The sequence below is a fragment of the Neolamprologus multifasciatus genome, chromosome 9 (genome assembly GCF_963576455.1).
Source record: "Neolamprologus multifasciatus chromosome 9, fNeoMul1.2, whole genome shotgun sequence".
In the NCBI taxonomy this organism is placed as follows: Eukaryota; Metazoa; Chordata; class Actinopteri; order Cichliformes; family Cichlidae; genus Neolamprologus; species Neolamprologus multifasciatus.
The window spans coordinates 2,433,183-2,459,936 of NC_140447.1; the positions used below are offsets into that span (position 1 = coordinate 2,433,183).

The 26,754-nt window shown below is 41.2% G+C and overlaps 1 protein-coding gene across 1 annotated transcript; it reads right to left on the reverse strand.

The window, feature by feature from the left end:
* Positions 1–5,066: 5,066 nt before the first annotated feature.
* Positions 5,067–21,165, reverse strand: LOC146510768 (C-C chemokine receptor type 3-like). Its single transcript, XM_085173111.1, has 3 exons — positions 21,053–21,165; positions 20,401–20,594; positions 5,067–6,870 (listed from the first exon to the last, which is right to left on the reverse strand). Exons 2-3 carry the CDS (start codon positions 20,565–20,567, stop codon positions 5,994–5,996), a joined length of 1,044 nt encoding a protein of 347 aa, XP_085029237.1. The 5' UTR covers positions 20,568–20,594; positions 21,053–21,165; the 3' UTR covers positions 5,067–5,993.
* Between the last annotated feature and the right edge of the window lie 5,589 nt (positions 21,166–26,754).

The window sequence follows — 26,754 nt, forward strand, 5'->3', positions numbered from 1 at the left end:
ACATTTCATATATTTATGATAAATGTTTTTGTTAATGAATTTATATTTTTTCAAATAAACATTTATAATGACAAAATGTCTCTGTTCTACTACACAGCAAATATTGGCACCCGACTTGACACAAGTAGAATTTATTTCATATTATACTAATGACAAAACATACTAATACAGTGGGATGCAAAAGTTTGGGCAACATTGTGAAAAGTAATTATTTTCTTGTACAAATCACTGGTTGTCACAATAAAAATAGTCAGTTAAATATATCATATAGGAGACACACACAGTGATATTTGAGAAGTGAAATGCAGTTTACAGAAAGTGTGCAATAAGTGTTTAAATCAAGCAGGTGCATAAATTGGCGACACAAAAAAAGAGAAATGAAATAAATATTTAGTGTATATGAATGTGTGTGTCTCCTATATGATATATTTAACTGACATTTTTCATTGTAACAGTGATTCATACAGGAAAATAATGACTATTAATAAGGTTGCCCAAACTTTTGCACCACACTGTATATAGGAACATAGTGAAGACAAGTTACTTAAGAGAGTAAAAAGAGGTTAGTTTATTTTGGAGTAGAGCTCCATTTATTAAGAAAAAATTAAAAGGACAGGAACACTCTTTAGAGGTTTGTGGGTGGCTCTTAAAAGAGCCGTTGTGGGGAAGTCACTCGGACTTCAAACAGGCTACTCCTTTGGTTGCCAAGACACAGCTCCCTCCGCTGAGAAGTGAGCCATGAATTTCTCCCTCACCAGGACAGCCTCTCTGGAGGAGTTGTTTGCTGGCAAGGAACCTGGACAAAATTGTTTAAAATGAGTATTATGTGTACTGCAGTTACAAAATACATTATTGAAATTCCAAAATTACAAATTGCAAAACATAAATCTTACATAAAACCTTTTGTAATTATAAGGATAATTACATGATATATATTAGATATAATCTAAAACAGTCTGCGGGGATTATATACAAATATTCAACTATCCCAGAATTAAACCAGGTCTAAATAAAAAGGAGTGAGTATCACTACAAAGGTTAACTCAGTGGTCCTAATGCTCCAGTTTGATATCAGCAAACACCGAGCGCATACATTGATATGACACCACAGCCATGCTATCATTGCAAACACTGATAACAGCATAAATCGAATTAAATCGGGACTTGATGAGACCTTCTGAGTATCACTAGAAATATTATAAACAGTCGTCTCCGTACCACAGTTTGCTTTCAGTAAAAACCGAGCATTCACTGTTAGCATAGCACGTCCATGTTAGCAGTGTATAAATGGATAGTTTAGCATATATTAGCACAGGTATCAATAAAGGACTACCGTATTAAATACTTTTACTAACCTCAGGCAGATGGACAGGCGCTCTGCAGGTGGGATTGAGCGCCTGTAGTTGGTGTCTAGGCGGGCGATTCTGGGACCGACGCGGGAAAGCAGGTCCTCAAACTGGCCGAGTGAAAGACGGTGATATCGCTGAAATCGGCCGTCATCCAGGCGCAGCTCCTGGAGCAAATGGTGAAACTCACCAAACTGCTCACGCCTCTGGAGGACCTGATGGACCCAGGTACGGCGAGGGCGTCTTTTACGCCGCTGCTCTGCTCTCCACAGTATATAGAGAAGGGAGACTCTCTCTTCAAGCGCTAACTCGACAGCTGCCATCTTGCAAAGATACCGGTCTGGCACAACTTCCTCCCACATCCCTCCCACATTTCCGGTTCACGCGCGTCAAAATATCATATTTTGAAGCGCGATGGATTTTTCTTGGACACGCGTTGAGACGCGAATGTGCACGCGTCAAATTAGGGGCGTTTGGGGCGTTTTTGTTCGCGTCCATCGCGTTCGGTGTGAACACACCGTAAGAGCCATTTCGTTCGCGAACGACCCATCACTACTCTGCAGGAAGCGAGAGAGACGAGAGCTGAACAGTGTCGAGTGAGTTCATAGAAGGCGACAGACGTATTTTCGGGTTGACGGATAGTTCGCTGGAGTCGAGAACTGTTGTACCCTACTGTGAGGTGAATGTGAATTTTGTCTGACACTTGTACCCAATGTTATTGTGTAAAACGGGCTAACTGCTAACCGTGATTAGCCGCTAGCACAACTGCTAGCACAACTGCTAACACAGCCGCTAGCGTAGCCTAGCATATTCGCTAAGCTCTTGTTCTGCTGTTTTTATTTATTAAGCTAATGCTAAGATTGAATGTTATCGCATGTGAACTGGCATTTAGCGGGGTTGTGTGTTTCAGTAGGAGGAGACGGACGTCTTGCTGGCGTGTCAGAGAGGTCCCTTCTGCTGGTGTGCTGAAGTTATGTGTTCACGTGGGAGCACGTGGAAAGGACGACTGTGAGTGCTGCTGCCGCGGCCTGCTGGTAGCCGTTAGGGGTGGGTTTTTATAATCGATTTATCGATTAAAATAGATTCTGGCTTGGATAACGTGAAATCGATTCATTAAAATCCTGCATCGATTTTTTAATATAAATTTATTTTGCCCGAAATGACAGGATCTCAGGTGAAATCTCACAAAATTTCAACAACCACCAAACAGCTAAGACAGTAAATGAGAGCAGGAACACGGATTCTGCACAAAGACGTAAACACACAGCGGGACCCGCAGATCAGAATCAGTTAGATGTCGCCTTTCTCACGGTCGGGGCTGAAAGCCGACAGCTCGCTGATTCTGATCTGTCAGCAGCTCCGCGCTTTGTTTTCACGCCCTTTTTGCGCCAATTCTAAAGCTGTTAGTTTTATCTCCCTTCAAACAATAAAAATAAAACTGACTGAAGCAGCAGCAAAAGAAGATCCAAACTACGCTTCACATAAACATTGTCATGAATTCCCGCTGACTTTTCCTGTTTTGCTTCCACCACATTTCATGCACAGCTCTCTCTCTCTCTCTTTCTCTCTGTACTGTTTTCTTCATTATTCGCTTGCTTGTTACGCACAAGTCTACCGTTGGTTACAGGCTGTCGGCCGCTGTTTTTTTCCCGTTTACATACTTCTGAAAAGAAAACCTAATTTCTGCCGTTCAATACTGAACAAATTTAAACTTTTTAAAATTATGCAAAATGCAAAACGCTTAGCCATGTCTCTAATAAAACCGCTGGAACGTCAGTTCATATGTTCATTAATGGTTTTCTTTCGTTTTTGATCTACTGCAGAATATTTTTATAAAATCCCAGGCCAGGAAAACCTTCATGTTTTTCTGTGTTTTATCTTCAGCTACTTTGACACAAAGGCATCTGCTGTGATGCTCACACCTTTGATCTTGCGTGTGTCAGCTTCCTTTTTATAGATACAAAAATATGTAAATTTACTGATCTGAATTATAATATTTCTGACTGTCAAAATTTCCCAGATTCAAATAGAATTTAATCGAATCGAATTTAATCGAATCGTGTATCAAATCGATTCGGGACCTTGTGAATCGGAATTGAATCGATTCTAGAAATCAGTGACGATACCCAGCCCTAGTAGCCGTGACCCAGTTTCCCCGCTATCCCCTTGAACTGCCTGGAGGTGTGAGTACTGTTGTTTGCACGTGCTTTTTATTTTTACTGCTTGGCAACAAGTGAAGCGACCATATTGTTTTAGGTCCCAACGCACCCGAGCCACGACTCAGGCCTGCAACGAGGGGCTTGCTAGCAGAAAGACTGTACCACTTGAGGTGTGTGTGTGTTGGTGAGAGTGCGTGTGGGCCCACAATATTATTTGATTATTTTGTTTCTGTTGAGGTAGATACCTTACCATTGTTTAACTTTATTGATTTTACTTATTTTCTTTTGTGTTGTTAATTAAGCATTCACTAAAGTGGAGTTAACTTTATAATTGACCTGCTTGTGTGTGGTTTGTTTCCATATAGTGTAGTTTTATTGCATATTTAATACCACAAGCATTAAAAAGGGAGTATCAGTAGGAAAGTAACAAAAGGGCCCCTCTCAATAGAACGTGGGACAGATGTTACACAACTGTTTCACCAGCACTCTATTATACTCCGATTAATATTTTTAATCATACCTGTAGATATTGAAAGGGTTTGTTTTGAAATAGATTTTAAAAAAACCAAGCTGTAGGCCTGTGTTTCTGACCATATGAACAACAGTTTTTTCAAACACACGGGTTCTTAACCACCACAATTTTTAATTTTAATATTAAAAATTTTAATATTTACAATTCTTCAGCCAGGATAGGAGAGCAGAAAGGTGAAGCTTTCTGTCGATGTATAGTTCAGATTAGCAGTACAAACTATGTTTTAATCTGATCTAGTGAAGGAAGCTGTTGAAGCTGTGTGAATCAGGAGAAGATCGTCGCTGATAAACTTTCTGTAAAACTCACCACACAAGTATACTGCTTGTAAAAAAAATCACATCAGCAATTTAAAATTGTTTGGAAGTGAAGTTTATTATGTGCAGAGCAACATGAAGAAATACATGGTCATAAACAGGTTTCTTTACTTAAGTACTTTGTGTTTACACAAAAATAATGTCAGACTAATACAAAAGAAATGAACATTAAGTATCCATTAATTACCCTTTCTAACTACAATCTGTTTCCTTTCGTTCTAAATTTGGGTTACTTTAAAAAACTGAATGAATTGACAAAAATGAATCATTTTATACACACTGATTGGCTTTCTCTTGACATGAAAATAACAACAACGAAAACCACCAGGTGGGTGGGGCCTCCGCGAGAGCGTTGCTCCTGAGATGACCAAATCAAAAACATCAATTACCCGGTGTAGAGAAAAACCAGAATCAGTGTGTTTGGATCAGTCTGAACACTGACCTCGAATAGGTTATTTCTACATAACTTACCTCATTATTTAAAACTATTCCACTTTTGTACCAATATATTTGATAGAAAATGAAAGAGTGAATGATATGTAATACAATATCTATAGATTACTTTTTTTAAATGTAACAGATTTTTGGATCATCTCTTATTCTACAGTCATGTGTTCATATGTTCATTCCTACTTAAATTTTACTTCCTGAATGCACTCTTGCAAAGTCTTTTTCTGTAACAAGTAAAGATATATGTTGCTATTATGTTGCTATACATTGCTCAATATGTTGCTCTTAAATATAAATTCAGTATTTATAGTTCTCCAAGCTAAGGTTTCTCAGCTTTATCAGTGATGGAGCTGAACTCTGACCATAAGAGGGCAGCCATGGTCAGAATAAAACAAAACTAAATCTTTTAAAGCTTATATATCATCTTTCATAAGGCTATGTACAGAATATACAGAGAACAAATATTTTCCTTAGGGACAATATCATTTGTTACATAACTTGGTGGCAAACTAGGTTTGTGGTTGATAGCAGGCAATTTGTACACCAGGAGCTACATGAAATAAAATTTCAAAAAGTTCTGCAATTAGATTTTTGGTTTAAGGACTTTGGCTCGAATAATGAAGATATAGAAGTTTATTTGAGTCCTAGACGCTAGTTCCTGGAAACCGAAGGTTTCACTCTTGATGAACTCATCATCAACTTCCTTCAGTTGGTTGTAAAACCATGACTTGCTCGTTCATCCATTCACTTCTGCTTATCCTTTTCAGGGTCACGGGGGCGCTGGAGCCTATCCCAGCTGTCGTAGGGCGAGAGGCGGGGTACACCCTAGACAGGTCGCAGAGCTAACACAGAGACAGGACAAAACTAATTGCACTCACATTCACACCTATGGGCAATTTAGTGCTTCCAATTAACCTGTCCACACTAATTGCATGTCTCTGGACTGTGGTGGAAGCAGAAGTACCCGGGGAGAACATGCAAACTCCACACGGAAGGATCCTGGTGGAACTGAACTCGGGATCTTCTTGCCGTGCGGCAACAGTGCTAACCACCGTGCCACCGTGCTGCCCGGGCTAACCTGTTATTCCCAGGCAGTCTCCCATCCGAGCACTAACCAAGCCCAACCTTGCTTAGCTTGCGAAATCAGACGAGATCGGGAGTGCTCAGGGTGGTATGGCCGTAAGCTGGTTCGCTAAATATCCCTATTATCATTTGGTGTCGTTTTGGTGTTCATGTAGCTTCTGCTGTTTTGACTAACAGACATGTGCCTCTTTAACTTTGGGAAGTGTTTCACCAGCAGATGCCTGAAGTGGTTCTGGAATTTCTTCCCAACAAAAGTATAGAATACAGGACTGATACAAAAGTAAAAGTAGGCAATGGTGCGAGTAATTTGAAGTGCATAACCCAGTTTCTGTTCGTCCTCACAATCACTCACATCTTCATTGTTCATGTTCATCAAGTGTACAACGTTGAAAGGAGTCCAGCACATGAAAAACAACAGCACAATGATGAAGATGAGCCTGACTGTCTTGAATTTGCTTGCAATCCTGGATGACATAACAGTGATTGCAATCCTACTGTAGCAGTAGAGAATAACAATCAGTGGGAAAATCAAGAACACACTAAGCTGAAGGTAAAACCCAGATTTTCTCAGCTTGTCCATATCGACATAGGTAAGGTTTCGGGGGTACTCCTCACAAAAAGTTTTGTTGTCAATACTAGAAAAGAAACTACTATAGATAATCATTGGTCTGATACATGCTAACCCACTGACTAGCCACACAACAGTGCAGGAGATTCCTGCATACTTTCGATTTCTCACTTGTGAGTCATTCAACGGGTACAGAATTGCAAGGTACCGATCAAAGGTCAGAAGGGCTAGAAAGAGTACAGAGCTGTAAAAACCCAGATAGTAGACAGTACTAACAATCTTGCACATAACTTCGCCAAAGATCCAGTTAGAGAGCTGCATGTAGACTGCCATGAAAGGAAGGCTGATCATGAAGATCAGGGAGGACATCACGAGGTTCAGCAGCAAGATGTTGGTCACAGTGGTCAGCTGTTCAAACCTAGAAAGCAGTCAACATAAAAAGATTCACAGGTGAGTCATCATGAAACAATCTAACCTCAGGTGCTTTCCAGGTAACGGAGATCAGTGGAACCTTCAGTGAAGCAAATCAGCACATCTTTAAAATCAGTGGCATTTCTGGATGTCATCATTACCAGGGAGTCTGAGCAAAGATATTCAATTATAAAATAATATTTTAGAATGCACAAATACGGAGACAGTTTCTAAAAACAACATTGCAGGAGGAGGAGACGGCAGAGGTAAGCGGAAGTGACAGTCAAGGTAAGCGACTAATGTTGTAACTGACGTCAGACGCCGGAGATTTTGGCGGAAAATTAAAGCAAATGGTAGTTTAGATTTGAACAAATTTCTTTAAGCTTCAGTATTACCAAATACACTTTTCAATTGTCTCATAACTAACAATATTTGCCTAAATTATCTCCAACACCCTGGAGAACAACGGGGAGAGTTTAGACGCTCTCCAAGATTATATTGATCAGTGCTTTCAGGATCTCGTGATGAAGAAGGCCCAGAGTGCAGCTTCCCCGGCCAAATCTGAGACGCCGTCGTCGAAAAGACAACGCCCGGCAGATTCCCCCGGCACAACATCGCCAGCTGGCAAAGATATTGCCGACATACTGGAGTCAATCGACAAGCGATTGTCCAGTTTCGACGCAAGGCTGTCCCTGGTGGAGATTCTTCACCGGGAATTTAAATGCTTGCGAGAATCCCTGGAGTTCAGCCAGCAGCAAGTGGAAACGCTCGCTGCTGAAAATGCCACGCTAAGGGAGTCGGTGAAATCTCTCACAGAAAATGTTACCCAGCTCAATAGAGAAAATAAAAAAATAAAAGAAACGGTTATTGATCTACAAGCTCGTAGCATGCGTGATAATCTAGTATTTTCTGGTATTCCAGAAGCCGCTGGAGAGGACGCGGAGACCACGGTAAAAAGCTTCATCAAAACCCACCTGAAGCTGCCGGAGGACACGGTGAAGAACATCGTCTTCGATAGGGTGCATCGCCTCGGCCCCATTCGGGCTACGGCCGGGAGACCACGTCCTATCGTGGCCAAATTCGGCCACTTCAAACAAAAGCAACATGTGAAAAGCCGCGGCAGGGAATTAAAAGGAACGGACTTCAGCGTGAACGATCAGTTCCCCAAAGAGATCCTGGAACGACGCAGGGTCCTTTTCCCAATCCGACGCGGCTTCATCCAGAAGGGCTCCCGCGCTGTCATCGCTGTGGACCGGCTGTACGTGGACGGACAGCTCCACCGCGACCCCAACATCACTCCGTGGCTGTATTAACTTCAGACCAGATAAGAATCCGCTACACCCTTTCCCTATCCACTCACACTAACTTGGATTAACATTTGTTTAACTTACCGGTATCAAATCGCATCTTAAGTGTGATTTCATAGCAGTATTAACACCGTCACTCTCCGTCAGTGATTTAATTGGAATGTTTACGTTTTCTTTTCTCTCTTCTCGTTTTTTTTTTTTTTTTTTTTTTTTTTTTTTTTTTTTTTTTTTTTTTTTTTATGCTGCTCACCCTCGTCCTTGGTTTCTTTCTTTATTTCTTTCACTGCTTCGATCACCTGCTTCCACACTCATCCACAAACAACATCATTTATTTCGACACTTACTCACTGCACGATCACGCACAGTCATGCGCTCAACGGCAGCACATTTACATCAGTCAGACAGCGCACACAGACCTATGGGATACACACACTTAAGCCAAGCATACTCATATTAGTAAATATGCAAACACATAGTCAGACTCGGGGAGCATCTCGCCACACATTTTTTCTCTCTCTCCCTCTCCTTATTTATGAACAAGTGAGGTATTCTCTCCACCTGTCTAAGCGACACACACAGAGTACACCCCTAGTTATGCACAGACATCTATGGGTGCACTAAGATTCGTTACATGGAATGTAAATGGAGCTGGCTCCAGAGAAAAGAGGTTAAAAATATTTAACCAACTCAAAAAACTACAGGCAGATGTTGTCCTTTTACAAGAGACCCACAGACCTCTTAGAGGTTCGAATGAACTTAAAACACCTGAGTTTCCTAATGTGTTCTCAGCCTGTTATAATTCTAGACAAAGGGGAGTAGCAATTTTAATTCATAAAAAAATTAATTTCACAGTACTCGATACAGTTATAGATCCAGAGGGCAGATTCTTAATCATTAAACTATCTATACTTGATAAAAAGCTATGTATTGTAAGTGTATATGGTCCAAATGTTGATGATCCCTCATTCTTTCACGGTTTTTTCAGTGCACTCTCTGAACACTTAGATGGCACACTTGTGCTTGGAGGCGACCTCAACCTTGGACTGAATGAAGAAATGGATAGGCTCAATACAGCAGGAACTCAGCGTAATTGGCAGTCCACAAATATAATCAAACAGTATATGAGCGACTTTGGTCTTTGCGATGCATGGCGCTCCCTTCACCCCACCAGTAAGGAATATACTTTTTTTTCACATGTTTATCACTCCTACTCTCGTCTAGATTATTTTTTGGTCAGCAGCTCACTGCTGAGTGACGTTTCAGACACTGAGATTCACCCTATAGTTGTCAGCGATCATGCTCCTGTATCTTTAACACTAATGCACAAGAATAATACTATGCCAAGTAAAAACTGGAGATTTAATACATCACTGCTTAAAGATGAAGACTTTATTAAATATTTTAAAAAAGAGTGGACTTCATATTTAGACTTTAATGACACTCCCGGAACATCAGCTTCTGTTTTATGGGAAGCAGGGAAAGCTGTGATGAGAGGTAAAATAATTTCTTTCTCATCACATAAAAAGAAAAAAGAAAACAAAAATATTCAGGAATTAGAAAAAAACATCAAATCACTAGAAGAAGCCTACACGTCCCACCAAGATCAGGAAACATTGAACAAAATACGCAAAACAAAACTAGAATTAAATGGGATAATTGATAGAAAAACAAAATTCTTAGTACAAAGACTACGCTTACAAAATTATGAACATAGTAATAAATCCGGTAAATTTCTAGCAAACCAGTTAAAAATAAATAAAGAAAAAACAACTATATGTGCTGTTCAAGATTCATCTGGGAACACAATATATGAACCGAAACAAATAAACAACATTTTCAGGGATTTCTATAAAACGTTGTATTCACCACAAATAAACCCATCTAAAAAGGAAATTGATCAATTTTTAGACAACATAACTCTCCCAAAATTATTAGACTCTCAAGCAATGGCACTGGATTCGCCACTGACATCAGGTGAACTCCAGGAAGCCCTGATAAATATGTCCAATAATAAGGCTCCAGGTCCAGACGGCTTTCCTGCAGAATTCTATAAAGAATTCTGGACGATTCTAGCACCAGTTTTTTACAGAACGTTGTTAGAAATCAAAGAAAAGGGCAGACTTCCATCAAATATGAATTCTGCAAACATTAATCTCCTGCTAAAACCAGGCAAAGACCCTGTATATCCCTCAAGCTATCGTCCAATATCCCTTATTAATGTAGACCTCAAAATAATCTGCAAAGCTCTCTCGAAGAGACTAGAGAAAATAACCCCCCTCTTAATTCATCCTGACCAAACTGGTTTCATAAAAGGTAGGCACTCATCAACAAATACACGTAGATTACTTAATTTGATAGACTACTCATACAGTAAAAACCTTGAAACTACAATATTTTCCTTAGATGCAGAAAAAGCGTTTGACAGAGTTAACTGGAAATTTCTATTTGCAACTTTACACAAATTTGGTTTTGGATCTTCTTTCATCAACTGGTTAAAAATATTATATAATTCCCCAACAGCTTGTGTCAGAACAAATGACCAGACATCCTCCAGCTTATGTCTCCTGAGGGGCACCAGGCAGGGATGCCCACTCTCCCCTTCACTGTTTGCAATTTTTATCGAACCACTAGCAGCAGCAATTAGACAGAATTCAGCAATTAAGGGCATAAAATGCAAGAACGTAGAACATAAAATCAGCCTTTATGCTGATGATGTGTTACTCTTTCTCCAAAATTCACAAACCAATATCTCTGGGGTGATTGAATTGATAAACTCTTTTGCAAGAATATCAGATTACTCAATTAACTGGTCAAAATCTACAGTCCTTCCTATTAATTGCTGCTTCCATAATTCCTCTTCTACTCCACTGCAATCGGGAAATATAAAATATTTAGGTATTAATGTTTCTCCCAAGCTTGCAGATCTAACTAAATTAAACCATACCCCACTTTTAAAGAAAGTAGAAGGTGATCTGGCTAGATGGAAATGTCTACCCATATCACTCATGGGAAGGGTTGCTGCTATAAAAATGATGGTATTACCAAAAATAAATTATTTATTCTCAATGATCCCAACTAAACCGCCGCAAGATTGGTTCAGATCTCTAGATTCATATATGTCCAAATTCCTTTGGAAAAATAAGCCCCCACGTATAAGCTTAAAAACACTACAAAAAACCAAGGATAAAGGAGGATTAGAACTACCGAACTTTCAGCACTACTTCTTAGCCAACAGGCTTCAGTTTATCTCAGGATGGCTAAAACATACCCTCTTAGATGAACCTTGGCTAGATGTAGAACAAGCACTTTGCAATAATCTAGAGATTTCAGATCTACCATTTATCAGCTCAAACATCCAACGACATGAATGCTTCAAAAGCATCAACATCAGCTCTTCTCTGACAGCATGGTGGGAGTTTCTAAAATTGACGGAGTCTTCATTAATCCCATGCAAACGTACACCTATCTGGAACAACCCTGACATATTACAAAACAATAATATGATAAACTTTTCAGATTGGAATGGTAAAGGAATCAAATATGTAGAACATATACTAGAAGGAACAGAATTTATTTCATTTGACAGACTAGTTACACAATATGGGATCAACAAGAAAAGATTTTTAGAATATCAACAAATTAAATCCATAATAAAAAAGAAATTTAAACTGGGTCAAGTTGAACTACAAACACCACCAAGTGTGGTTCAATTTTTTACTCTTAAAACCCCCAAATTACTATCCAAAATGTACAGAATGCTTTCTAAAACAGATGAATCAATATCACTTCCTATTGCAAAATGGGAAGCGGATTTATCAGTTAACTTAGACCAAAACTTCTGGTCTCAGATTTGCTTAAAAACCTTTCATCTAATCAGAAATCCCAGTCTTCAATTAATTCAATACAAAATACTACATAGAGTGCACTATACAGGTCATCGGATGTTCAAGATGGGCTTTGCATCTACCAACAACTGCTCACACTGCCAAACCAATTCACCGGACAATTATATCCACGCTCTTTGGTTCTGTCCACCAGTTCAGAAGTTTTGGCGCGAGATATGTGAAGACTTATCAAAGTGTCTGAAATGTAACATTCCAACTTCCCCCTTAGTGTGTTTGTTGGGCAGCTTAGATAATGTCACTTCAGAAAAGAATATAGCCCATATGGTTTTCACTGCCCTATGCATAGCCAAGAAAACAGTCCTCATGAACTGGAAAAATAAAAACAATCTTAATTCTAACCAATATAGAAATTATCTATTAGATTACATTAGTCTTGATACAGCCTCTGCCACCACATCAGATCAATTGCTCTGGACTCCTTTGATCACCTCCATCACCTAGTGGGGGTGGGGGGTCATATTTTGGTCTCGCCTTCACTGTTGTGATTGGTGTGGGGGTAGGGTCGGGCTTAGGGCGTCAGGCGGTTCCCCGGGAGCATCTTCCTTGGGGGGCTCAACCCGGGGTAGCGGTCATGGCCAATTAGGGGCTCTGTTGGCTCTTAGGTGACGGCTTCCTCGTGGCTACGTGCAGCGGGGCTAGGGGAGGGTCTGTGCTGACGGACGGGGGTTACTGACCTGGTAGCCTGGCTGCCCCTGGGTGGGTCCGGGACGGGCGTGAGGTTCTGGGGGCGCTCCGGCTCTGGCCTGGGGCCCTGGCCGGGCCTCGGGGGCCTGGGTCCTGGTTGGTGTGTTGCCGGGGTTGTGGGCCGGTGGGTATATGGGGGCCCGCCACTGGCGCAGGGTGCCGCCGGTGCGCCGAGCCACCTGGGGGGCTCTTCAACTGGTGGGGGGGGGGGTTGTCACATCTTGCAGGAGCTTTCCTCTCTCAGGAACTCTCTCTGCAAGAGGGGGAGATACAGGAGAGGTGGAGGAAGATCTCAGCCTGGGCGTCTATTGTCTTATGTAGTCTGGAAGATGAGTGGATGATGGGGTGGGTGTAGTTTTCTCTGTTGTGGGGTTGGGTGGACTGCCCCGGGCTCTGTGGGGCCGGGCGGCGCCGCTGCACTGGTCCCCGGTTCGGATGGGCCTGGGCCCCCCTTCCCTGGCGGGTCGCGGAGTATGGGGGTGCCTACTGGGGTCAGCGGGGGAGCTGGCCCCAGGGAGGGGTCACTTGCCCCTCCCTTCCTTCCCTCCCCATCTCCAGCTGCCTCCCTCTTCCCGCTCCACCACAACCACCCACACATGCAGGGCCTTGGAGTAGGGGTGTGTCACCAGGGTGCAGAGGAGGTAACCCCCCCCCCCCCCCCCCCTCTGTCCCCTTCTGGCTGCCTCTGCCTCAATTTTATCCCGCAACTTAGACATTCACATTACTCACACTCTCATTACACATACATATAGGATCTTGGGGGTGGGCACGCTACACGGAATCCCAATTACCATCAGGGTGTACACCTCACCCCCGGCGTCGTTGCCCACCTCTCAATTTTAAATACACGTAGACATTGAGGGCTAGCAGGAGGGACTATGCGCTTACCTGCTGCTCTCTGGCAGGTAGCTCCATGCCCTCCTGGGTTTTAAATGCACCTTAGAACACACATACATCAACACTACAATGAGCGGGTGGAGGGAGGTTAGGAGTCTTCTCTCACCCTCGTTCTCTGCTTCCTGCTGGAGCAGGGGGGCTAGGAGGAGGAGTTGGCCGTCCGACTGGGATCCGGAATGTGGGGCCTCCCTGCTGCTGCGGAGTCGGGGCGGTCTGCTTCTCCCCACCGCAGGGAAAAGGGTAACACAACCTGGGTCTGGGTGCAGTTCCCCCCTCCAGGGGCAAGGGTACCTAGACCCGGTTCGTAGAGTACGCTTGGGGAGTGTGATTGTGTGTACAGCGTCTCTTTATGTCTGTCTCCACGTTGGTTGAGTGTGGAGTAAGTGCATATGAGAGCATGAGGGTGGGAATGGATGTTTGTATCTGTGTGTGCCTGTATGTCTGTGTCTATATGTCAGGTTGGGTATCAGATGCCACCTCTCTGAGGACAGCTCAGGCCCTCCAAGGTTTGGAGGCCTATCTCCCCCCACCACTTCCCCTGCCGGGGGCGGACTCCCTCAGACATCGGTGCGTTGGTGGTTCTTTGTGTCCGGGGGTGGGCGTCCGGGTACACACCGGCTCACTCCTTGGCGGCTGCTTATCGGGGCCTGGAGCCTGGGGCTCGCTTGGGCCACCTCGGAGGTGGGGTGCCCCCGGCCTCTCGGCCTGGGGCTCGGTCACTCAGGCACAGCTGGCTGCCGGCGGAGCTCACGGGCACGTCACTGCAGCCCCCCCTGGCTTCTGCTCCGTGGCTGCTGGGTGACCCCTCATCTGGGACTCTCCTCGGCTCTTTCTGGGACAGTGGCGCGGCTGCCCCTCTGTTGGTCTTCCTTGGTCTCTTGTGTTCTGGGGGCCTCTGGATGTCTGGAGTTTTGATCTCCTCCATACCTGCTTCATGCCCTGGAGGACGGGGCAGTGGCCCCCCACACCCTCTAGCAGATCATTACATGAGGGAACCTTTTAAGAAAACAAGCGCGTCCATGCTCACAGGTGTACACACGGGTGATCACACACACAAACTACACCCTTTTTGGCTCCTACCTCAATGCACACTGTGCTGTCGATCTTACGTGCTGCACAATAATGTTTAATATTTAGTAGTTACTGTCATATTCCCATATATCATTGTGATGTGGTTTATTGTATTACTCTCGTTTTCTTCTGCTTGTTTTCTTTTTTCTTTCTCAACAGGTGATCCAGGTGATCGATATATGTATTTATTTTTTTATTTATTTATTTTTTTTCTTCTGCTTATTCTGTTGGTTTTTGTTTTTTGCCCTTCTCCCCCGTCCCTCTTCTCAACTGTCTTTCTTTCCCTCTTTCTTTCTCCCTTTTCTTTCCCCCAGTCAAATCTGTCCCGTATTCAGCAAGTGAAAATAAAATAAAGAATAAAAGGTGAATCAAATGGACCATTACGGCAAAGCTGGGATGGTCAATTTGGTAAAGAAAAACCGTTGGGCATCTTTCTTCGCCTTTAGACAATAATTCTGATGGCAAAAGAGCCAAACGGGACAGGCAAAAAAAAAAAAAAAAAAAAAAAAAAAAAGAATGCACAAATACAATTAGTGGAAAGTACATTGACTTCTTGGTAGGACAGCACCTTCTAAGCTGCTGCTGCTGTGCCCCTGACAAGCATGTTAGAGAGTCACAGATCTACCCTCAGTAAGAAAATATCTTGAAAGTTTATTTTGTGATATTTCAAACTCTTTCGCCATGCTCCTCCGCCATTGGCGCTTTTTAAATATATTGTTATATTGGTTGCTAAACCAGCTGTCATAGGGCGAGAGGCGGGGTACACCCTGGACAGGTCGCCAGTCTGTCGCAGGGCCAACACACAGGGACAGACAACCATTCATGCTCACATTCACTCGCACATTCACACCTAGTGGTAATTTGGATTATCCAATTAACCTATCCCCACAAGCTGCATGTCTTTGGACGGCGGGAGGAAGCCGGAGTACCCGGAGAGAACCCACGCAAACACGAGGAGAACATGCAAACTCCACACAGAAAGACCTGATGGTGGAATTGAACTCAGGACCTTCTTGCTGTGCGGCAACAGTGCTAACCACTGTGCCACCGTGCTGCATGACAGCTGGGATAGGCTCCAGCGCCCCCCGTGACCCTGAAAAGGATAAGCGGAAGCGAATGGATGGATGGATGGATGGATGGTTGCTAAACCAGAAAGAGTATCACAAGAAAAACATTGTCACCGGTCAGTGGCAAAAATACTTATGAACTTCAGGCAGAAACATGGGTGTGCCAAGGATTCCCCAGTTTCACCCACTGTGGCCAACTTGTACATGAAGAACCAGTGACTGAACCAATGACTGAAGTCATTGGTTCAAGTACGTGGATGACACCTGGGTGAAAATCAAATCTCAGCATGTACCACAATTCACTGATCACGATGAAATGAAGAGTTCAAGCTAAACGCAGAACAAAAATCCAGAATTTAATACTCAAAGAAGACCTGCAGGCAATTTGTGGCATTAACAAAGCACACAAAACAACAAAACAAAACAAAAATCCAAAAAAAACCAAAGTAATGACAAACTTGATGCAGACGAGTCAAAGAGCAGAAGTCAAGAACAAGCTGCAGTCATAAACAGGAAATCAAAAAGAAGCAACAGTAGGAGGCACTGGAAAGTGTGAGTACAGAGACAATCTGAAGACTGAGGATACTGCTGCACATATGGTGAACATATACAGGGATCAGTGATTAACTGACTCCAGCTGACTTCACCATGGTAGAGATTACGCACGTAATCTTAGTAGGTGGTTTTGTTCAAAGCTTTAGCTTAAAATTAGCTGTCAGTGTCACGTTTTCACCAATTCTAAACATGTTTTCAGGCCAAGACTATACTTTATATGTGCAAGTCATTAAGCTGTATCTCAGTAACATCATGAAACAGGCCCAGCTGTAGAGTTACTGCAAACCGTGCATATTTATATCTATATAAGATATACTCAGTTGGTATGCAGAAACTATATAAATGTTTTTTATACTTGATTGTAATCTGTTGCTATGTCTTATGTAATGGTGCTGGAACTGCAGCTAGTAGAACACAGTAAACACACTAAAGTGGTTTTTCACATGATCTTAATTAGGCTATGGGACAGTATCCTTTAATGTATCTAGTTTAAAGTTTCAGAGCTGCGATGTGCAACGATCATGCTGGAAATAAACAGCATCACAAAGATGATTAACTCTATTCAGGTGCAATATTTTGCGTTATAGGAACAATGCTGCATTTTAAGGCTATTATGTTCTATATTAATTTTATTTTTATTAATAAAATGTATTTTTCTTCAGCTTCAGAAATTGTCACTGACTGGAGTAAGTGGGATGGTTTGAAAGCCCCCTTCCTACGTGCATTTGCACAGAGCCTGAAGCAGGAAACTCAGCTTAGAGTAAAGCCAGCCCAGCTTAACCATCATGATGCCCTTATCTCTGACTGGGTTTGAGGTTTTGTCAAGCTACTGCACCAGCGTTAGTTTCATTGATCATTTTTGTCAACAACCTTTTTTTTTCTGATGAAAACAAAACGATAACTAAGTAAAAACTATGATGTCACTTTCATCGACGAACAAACATGAGATCAGCATATTCTGAAGAGATAAGAATCAAAATGATCATTGTTTCTCATGAAAACACAACAAAATGTCAACACCTGGGAGGAAGAGATGTGTTGACATGTGGATGCATACACACAGGTGAGCTGACTAACTGAATATATGGAAAGATCAGGTTTTCCATCACTGAATCTTTTTCCTCCCCTGATATATTCCAACAATGTCATCATTCATTATCCCTGATAAGGATCAGCAGATGGATGGATCTGAAGAAGTGTTTCATGAGATGTTGTTGTCATGCATGGATGGTCCACCGTGTAGTCAAAGGTGCATCATCACCAACAAAAGATCTTGGCATAAATAAAGGTGACACTGCTGAAACGTATGGAAACAATACGACACCAAATACATGCCGACAGAGCTAAAGGTTGGCTAATACTCTAAGTTTTACTGATTTTGACTGAAAACATAAATTTAAAAGAAGAGCAAGGCACACTTATCACACATTTTTAAAGCTATTAAAATTATGACCGCTTAATTTGACTGGTTAATATATTTGGTTTGGTTGCTGTTGGATTCCACTGTAAGCCTCTACGACAAAGCAGGTAGGTGAAATCATTTTAGAGTTAATCTTGAGGTTTCAGTGTTACAAAGGCAGTTTGCTGTTTACTGGTGTCGAACACGTTTGGTCTGCAGGTGTTTGTTGACCTAATTTGAGATTTGCAAATAGTCTGCGTCTTTGAGTTTTGGTTTTACATTCATTAGTTTTTGCTGTCCAAATGTTAACCACCACTCGGGCTGCAGCTGAGCTCAACAATGCCAAAACGTTCTTACGTACACAATCAAATGTTAACTCAATGAAATAAGCAATGGTTATTTGGCACTGTGGCCTTATAGTGATAGAACTGTCCATCCATCCATTCACTTGCGCTTATCCTTTTCAGGGGGCGCTGGAGCCTATACCAGCTGTCATAGGGCGAGAGGCGGGGTACACCCTGGACAGGTCGCCAGTCTGTCGCAGGGCCAACACACAGGGACAGACAACCATTCACACTCGGGGAGAACCCACGCAAACACGGGGAGAACATGCAAACTCCACACAGAAAGACCTGATGGTGGAATTGAACTCAGGACCTTCTTGCTGTGCGGCAACAGTGCTAACCACCGTGCCACCGTGTTGCCCTGTAATACAGCACGGTGGCACGGTGTAATACTGGTTAATACTGGTTACTAGTTAATAGGCTTATTAACTAGTCTATTCTTGCTACCTTTCCTTTCTCGCTTCAGATACATTTAAATACTTTTCCACTCACACAAAGAGCTGCCGCTTTGCCTTTAAAGCCTCGTACAGCAAATACCTGCATTCTTGTTTAACATTGTATTTAGGCTTTGATTTACTGGGAGCTCTATTTTGTATTTTATGTTTAAGTCAGCTCCTTTTTAGTGTAAATCTTTCACTTTCCAAGATGTTTTGTACAATGTTATTGCATGAATAACATTGTGTATATATATATATATATATATATATATATATATATATATATATATACACAATGTTATTGCATGAATAACATTGTGTATATACATATACATACATATATATATATATATATATATATATACACAATGTTATTGCATGAATAACATTGTGTATATATATATATATATATATACACAATGTTATTGCATGAATAACATTGTGTATATACATATACATACATATATATATATATATATATATATGTATATATATATATATATATATATATATATATATATATATATATATATATATATATATATGTATATCTTATCTTACCGTCTTAAAATCAGTTACACTGCTAGATCTATTTATGTACCTAATTAGTCAGAATGTCCCACCTTTCATATGAACGTGTTCACAGATCAGGACTGATTAATTAAGCTGATGTTGAATTAGTTTTACTGTAGTACAGATCCGATATCTCCACTGGGTTCATTTTATTTTCACACCTATAACTTTCATGAAATGGTGCAAGAAGCCACTTTTAACTTGCACTGAAGCATAACCATCACAGACTTGTCATATTTTTACATTGTTGTTTTCATGAACTCACTCTACAGTACTGTGGCTGTACTCTAAGACACGGCAACTCTTTTCCCTCGTGCATATGAAGAACCCAATCGAGAACTTTACCAGAATAAACCACAGGTGTTGCTAAATCAGTCGGCATTACCATCTTAGGAATTACAGCTTAAATTTTCACCTAAAAGTAATGTGAGTCACAGCAGGGATGGGAATTCCAGCTCGTTTTAGAGCAGCGGTCCCCAACCCCCGGGCCTCGGACCGGTACCGGTCCGTGAGTCGTTTGGTACCGGGCCGCGAGAGTTGAGGTTCAGGTGTGAAATGTATAGTTTTCAGGGTTTTTATCGGTTTTCAGCGTTATTTTGTTATCGTTTTTATCGTTAACTCGGTCTTCCTGGGTCTTTTCACGTGTGTTATAAATAAATCTTCCTTTTTTCGGTACCAGTACTAGTTTTATTTTGTTGTATTTATCCGCGACACCTTAAAGGCCGGTCCGTGAAAATATAGTCGGGCATAAACCGGTCCGTGGCGCAAAAAAGGTTGTTTTAGAGAACCGGCTCTCTCGCTAAAAACAGCCGGCTCTTTCGGCTCCCAAGCGGCTCAATAAGTTGTTTTGTTGCTTGAATTAATTTATTATCAACAACAATATAAAATAGAATCCAGTGCACGAATAAACTTCCTGAATCCTTTATCATCCACAACTGAAAACGCTTGGATATCATTGGCGGGTCTTCATTCACTGAGTTCTCACAGAGTCTCATAGAGCTCTGGGTTGGTTTAGGTGGTCGTGGTGGTGTATGCATGATGCTGTAGATACTGCAGCAAAAGCAGCAGCAACGGTTGCAGTTCACACACTGGCACCTTCATTACTGACTGATTAACTGACTGTGTTTTATCGTCCCATTGCACTGACGGGTGGACAGTTCTCAGGTGCCTGTGCAGGTTGAGAGAGGGGGACCGACCCGTCACAAGTCTCAAGAGTTAAATCATTAGAAATTTCCATCTTTTATTTAATGCCAACACTGCAGAGAACAAAATAATCCAGCTTTGTTAGACTAACTTACCGATGGATGATGACGAGGACTACCCCGTTGCAAGTGACACTGAAGGCAAACATGAAGTAGTAAAGGATGGACAGCAGCGCTCCCAGTTTGTTGTCATTGTCCCTGGTGCATTGTTCAACTACTGTGTATTGGCTGTAGTCATATCCATATTCAGTCGTATTTTCCATCTTTGTGTCGAATGCTTGAAGGAAAGTCTGTGACAAACAGAAATGTAAGAAAACACCGTTTACAATACATTCAGCCAAAATGACGTGAAAATTAGAAAAAGTCTTAACCCTTGAAAAAAAAGCCAGAAAATCCTGATTTTTTTGGAACTGAGATGTTTATTAACCCTTATAACAAAATCCACAAACTTATTTTTGCTAGATCGTGTTATGTATGATATATTTTTATTATATATTTTTTGTATCGCATGTGAGACATTGGGGGGGGTTTGCAACTTTTATTTAGCATTGCTGTTAACAAAGTTTTGTCCGAAACATTTTGAAACAGTTTGATGAGATATATGTCTCAGAAACTCATGCACCAAATATGATACAGAGGGCATTACAGGGTTAACACTATTTGGAATGATACAAGAAGGTGAAGCTTTAAAAATAAAAAGACAGGAAGCCTGAAGAATGAAAGCAAATGTAAGCATGAACTGACTTACTGTCTGTCCTATTTCTTCTGCTGCTGTCTGACTCTGATGATAGATTTTGGTTATCTGTGTTTAAGTTACCAACACCAGAGGAAGTTACATCCTCTGCCTTCAGGGAGGAGCTGTTGTCAATTGTGCTCAAAGCAGCAAAGCAGGGTGTTCTGTTTATGACGTGACATGAAAGCCACAGCAGTGACTGAGAAACTTCAAAGCATCGGGTCATGAGGTGGTAAAATGATCAAGCTTGTTTGATATACAACTGGTGACCCACACAAGGTTGTGGCCTTGAGAGCAGAGCAGTGTTCTAATGAGACTCTGCTAATGTGTGTTCAAGAAGCTCCTGTACTTTGGAACAATTCCCATTGTTAGCACTTCTCCTGTGTTTAGACTAAGAACTGCACTGCAATAACACAATGCATGTGAGCTGCACTGGTGATGTAATTTTGCTTCAGGAACCTTGGAGTAAAGTACGATTAATTGTAACCCTGGTCCCACGTAGCTAGGGATGGGTATCGTTTAGGTTTTATCCGATACCGGTGCCGGTGCTTAAACGGTGCTCAAACCGGTGCTTAAAGAATGGAGAACACAAACTTTGTCCAAAAACCTCTCATGTTCAGCTGTTTTTTTGTAAAAAGATAACAATGTTAGCCTTTTCTGCAGCTATGGGGCATATATGGTATCACTCTTGGCTGGAAGCAGTGCTTAAACAATGGAAAAAACACAAACTTTGTCCAAAAACCTCTCATGTTTAACTGTTTTCCACTTTTTCTTTGGTCATTTTAGCCTTTTTGGCCAGGGTGAAGGGAGTATCTGACATCAAACAAGAAGACAGCCGCATGTAGCTATGATGGTGTTTGCTAGTTCACCTTACGTGCATTAATGTAATAACGTGGTTAGCCTACTCAACGTAAATTACACACGAACAACATTAAGCTACTCACGCAGAGAAGAACGGCTGCTGCTGCATCCTCATCCTCATCACTTCTGCTACACTGGCAGGTATCCGGTGCCATGATGGCACCGGATACCGGTACCCATCCCTACACGTAGCTATGGTCAAAGCTAGACTGCGACAATGAGACTGGGCCTGGGTTCGTTATACTACTATATATGAATACCAATCCCTTCTATAAATAAAGGCCACCACAGCTGTTTCTTACACAAATTGCTCCCCTATAAGCATTTATTTGGGAAAAGAAAAACACATAAACGTAATGTCAAAGCACACACTGTCCTTTACCTCTTGCAGATCACAAATATATAAGATCAGGACCACAGGTAGTCGACCTCAATCACGCAAACTTCTACCAGAGGTGTCACTCTCTCGTGGATGATGATGTGCTCTGGAGTGAACTCCAACCCAAGCTTCACTGGTCTGTTTCCCAACATGTGGATCCTTGCAGACGTATATGTTCAATCAAACCAAACTTAAACTCAACCAAGTAATTTTCTGTGCCTAAATCTGATCAAACAGTAAGTGAAAAGTGAGCGAAATAAAAATGTCATCTTTCACCTTTTTAAGAGGTTTCAATAAACTGTGATGTCAGGATATGTGAATGACAGCAATTTAAGTCAGGTGCAGCTGAGTAACCCCCATCAACCCACCCCCACCTGTTTTGTTTTTGCTTATTTTCCTGAAGTGGTTTGTGGTTTATTTTTATCCACCACATTTTCATTTTGCATGAAATGGAAACGTTATAATTTTAGAAATACTTCAAAGTCTTGCAAAGGTTTGCGCTGCGGAAGAACAACATGTGACAAAATGGAAACAGACTGTGAAGGGACATGTGCACAGCTAATAACAGACCTGAAACATGAAAATCACGTGTTCATTCAGCGATAAGGAGTGTTTTACACATTCTTTTTCATATCCTACTGTCTGCTAATTGCACTCAATCTCATTATAGCCTCTTCTCCTGCATTTTCTCTTCAGTCAGGTTTCGTCTGCACCAAAATTAGTCCCATCTGTGCTTTACTTCAATAAACCAGCTATAAATCTGCACAGAGATGGTTTGGGTGGACATATATAGATAGATATAGATCTATCTATCTATCTACATATATATTAGTATACATAATAGGTGCGTAGCTGTTGGTATGCAGTGTGTTTCTGCAGGTGCTTCTCACATATTTGTCGCAAACTTCCCACAACAACCACAGAACAACAACCACGGGAAATGCTGAGCTGGTTAGTATCATTTCAACTAAAATCTCCGGGTCTTTGTGACTAACTTTTTTCTTTACCAGGACCAAGTTTTTACTGTTGCTGTGAAATTCTTAGAAAGTCTCAAAGGTCTACAATAGTTTTTTCAGGATTTCAAAGCATCTAATTGTACGGAAACTCATGTACGGGTTCATCTACGTCAGAGTTTTTTTGTTTGTTTTTTTCAATCACCCATTAACCACAAGTGCGTTGCATGTCCTATGGAGGAGAAGAAGACAGTGTTTTACTCCAAGTATCTGTTGAACTGAAAATCTTTGACTAACACTTTGCAGCTTTGACTTTTAGTGGGCAGCACTGTGTGTAAATTTAAAATGACTGCAGCCGTCATGCGTCACATGTATTTAGAGTAAGCTGTCAAAATAGCACATGAATTATGAGCATATATAAAGTATATTTAAAGCTGTGATAGATCAGTGGAAGTAATATTCACAAAAAGAAGTCCAACAAAACGCAAAACACATTTAAAGAAGTCTTTAAAATGATTGTGTTTCGTGACACTGGTCGGCCCCTCGTTTGTACCCCAATCATTCTGACATCATTTCCTGTTGCTCGTGCTGTCTTTGACAGCAGCTGCACAGAGACCTGTAACATATTATTTATCCAACATATTGGATAAGAAGTGATCTCCAAGTGCTCTTAACCAATTTTGTACCACACAGTAGGACATATTATTATTTTTTATTAAAATATCACAAACAGTTGGAGAGATCGGCACTAATTAGTGGAGTTAAGCCCATATTGACCTGTTAATCAAAGTATGTCCCTAACTCCAGTCTACAATTCTCATAAAGGTGGCAGCTTTCCATAAACATGCCTGGATTACTAAGTTACTCAGTCCTGGATGCTTTTTAAACATGTAGGTCTAAGAGATTAACTTGCCTCAGTATTGGCCACAGTTGTGACCAAGTGACCAATACAGGAAATGACCTTTTTTTATTTGTGCACTGGCTTCACTTGCCCTGAGCATGGAGGAAACTGAGCTTATTTTTTATTATGGCACATCCTGTCAGACTGACTCAAACACACACAGTAAATTTGTGCTTTGTCAAGACAAGGAATAATTTAATTCAAGAAAACCTGTTTAAGCATAAGCACCTTATACTCTATGCTCCTTTAGTTTTTCATTTAAGCTCTCTTCAACTTTCAGATATTTATGATTAAATTTGATATTTAAAATGATCTAATCTTTACTGTAGGAGTAAATTCTTAGAAAAAAGCTTTGCCGTAGAATTTTGATTAATTTAATTTCATCCCAAACTGACCCAATAAAATACAGTTGGTACAAAATTGAAAAATCCTTCATTTTAAAAAGTAAATATTCTGTCTACCACCTGTGGCTGAGGTTGTAGACTTGTAGGTGAAGACAAACTGCACAGTGTCCATCCATTCATTCTCTTCTGCTTATCCAATTCAGGGTTACAGGGGTGCTGGAGCCTATCTGAGCTACCACAGGGCGAAAGGCAGAGTATACCCTAGAAAGGTTGCCAGTGTTTGTAGGGCAACAAACAAACAACTATTCACACTAACATTCACACCTACAGGTAACGTAGAATCACCAGCTTACCTGCCCCTACTAAGTGCATGACTTCCCAAAGAGAACCAATGCAAACAGGAGTAAACTCCACACAGAAAGATCCCAGTGGCTCCAATACCTTCTTGCTGTGAGGCAACAGTGCTAACCACCATGTGACCATGCTTCCCAAAATTGCACACTGTCACCAGAATATTCATTCAACAACAGAAGCAAACTAGAAAAAGTTGTGTTTCTTCTGAAAATGCCAGGTGAAAGCCGTGTAATGGAAATTCCGAAAACAGCTGAAGAAGCAGAACTATCTGCTAAAAAGAGGCAAAACCTGAAGGGTCACAGGTGGGATCCCGCACCGCCCGCTATTAGAGCACCTGCTCATCTGAACTTGTCTGCTGACAAATTTTTTGCTATGGGTAAAATTCGAACTCGCCTCCCGCTCTCAGAACGCCTGCTCATATCAGTGAGCTAAAATGCAACTCACCGCAGTGAGCTAAACTGGCGGCCACACTTGTAGTGTGGTCCAGTTCATTTCAATGGGACAAAAATATGGAAAAAGCGTAATATTTTAAAATGTATAAAAGTAATAAACACCGAAAGATATAGGTTGCAAGAGCAGAAATAGAGTATTTTAAAATTTGAATGGTGAAAATAGCACAAAAACTGTGGGAGTAGTTAACCCTTTAAGACCTACCATACAACCAAGTCCGCCAGAGCTTATATTATATCTTTACATGCTGTGGAGCCATTTTTGGGAGCATTTCAAGTTGCTGTACATCAATACAACCATTATAGCCTAAATCTTAATAATATGTCTGCATTAAGTTCATAGTAATTACATAAATTGCAAAAAAGTGCAATAAACTACAAAAAACTTGAAAATCGTTTTTGTTTTTTAACATATATTTCTAGTTAGAGAAATTTAAGAGGCTTATCCCTCAAAACTGTAAATACAAAAAAGTTGCACAAAATAGTTTCCCACCACAGGAAATTTATTTTGAGTGTCTTCATAGTTTTATTTTTGAAATACACCAATTTTTATACACTGCAGGAAAAACGAAAATAAATATTATAGTGCAAATTTGCAAAAAAGCAGCATATGCATCAAAATAAACTATTTCCAGCAGAGCAATATGAGTCCTAAGCATCCCAGAAACCACACAGAAAGTCATAAAGTCAAACATAACTTTTAAAAACACCAGTATAGGCTCATAAGGCACCGATGGTAAAAAAAACTACATTTCCGCAAAAATGACGTCACTTCCGGTTTCGGGCAGGTCATGTTGGACATGCGATAGTTCGTGCTGATGGACTGGAATATTATGTTTGTGTTCCTGCAAACGCTTTTTATGCAGTTTTTGCAAAGCTTTATGTGGAAGGAAACCGTGACCGAGGACAAGCTGATGGCATAAGATGTAAGTACAACTCCTTACGGAGAAAGAAACGGAGCAACTAGAGTAATAAGGTAGAAGAACAAATATTAAAGAGAAACAGGAACTCAATAGTGTGACGGCATTCACACCATTACACACTATTTATGTGAATGCCTACGGCATGCACACATACTGGACAGCTGCTTAGACTCAGTGTGAAAGCAACATGGAGCATACACCCATGGTGGATACTCAGTGTTGAGAAGGTTACTTTTAAAATGTATTCCACTACAGATTACAGATTACATGCCCCGAAATATATTGTGTAAGTATTTCATTACATTGCAGATTGAGACGCAGGCATTAGAGCATCTTAATGTGTGTTTTGTTTGGGTTTCCATGCAGGTGGAAATATAGAGAGAGAGGGCATAGCCGAACATATGAAACAGGAAAAGGCCGCCGTGTAATCCCTTTATTTCAACTATGTAACGGTAACAGAATACAGTCACTCGTATTTTTTATCTCAAATACGTAACGGCGGTACATGTACCCTGTTACTCCCCCAACGCTGTGGATACTGCAATATTATTTC

Excerpts from the sequence above, each read along its gene's own strand:
- LOC146510768 (XM_085173111.1), bottom strand. The coding sequence starts at position 20,567 with ATGGAAAATACGACTGAATATGGATATGACTACAGCCAATACACAGTA. Across the intron at positions 6,871-20,400 it reads GTCCTCGTCATCATCCATCG|GTTTGAACAGCTGACCACTG; the intron begins GTAAGTTAGTCT and ends ACTGCTTTCTAG.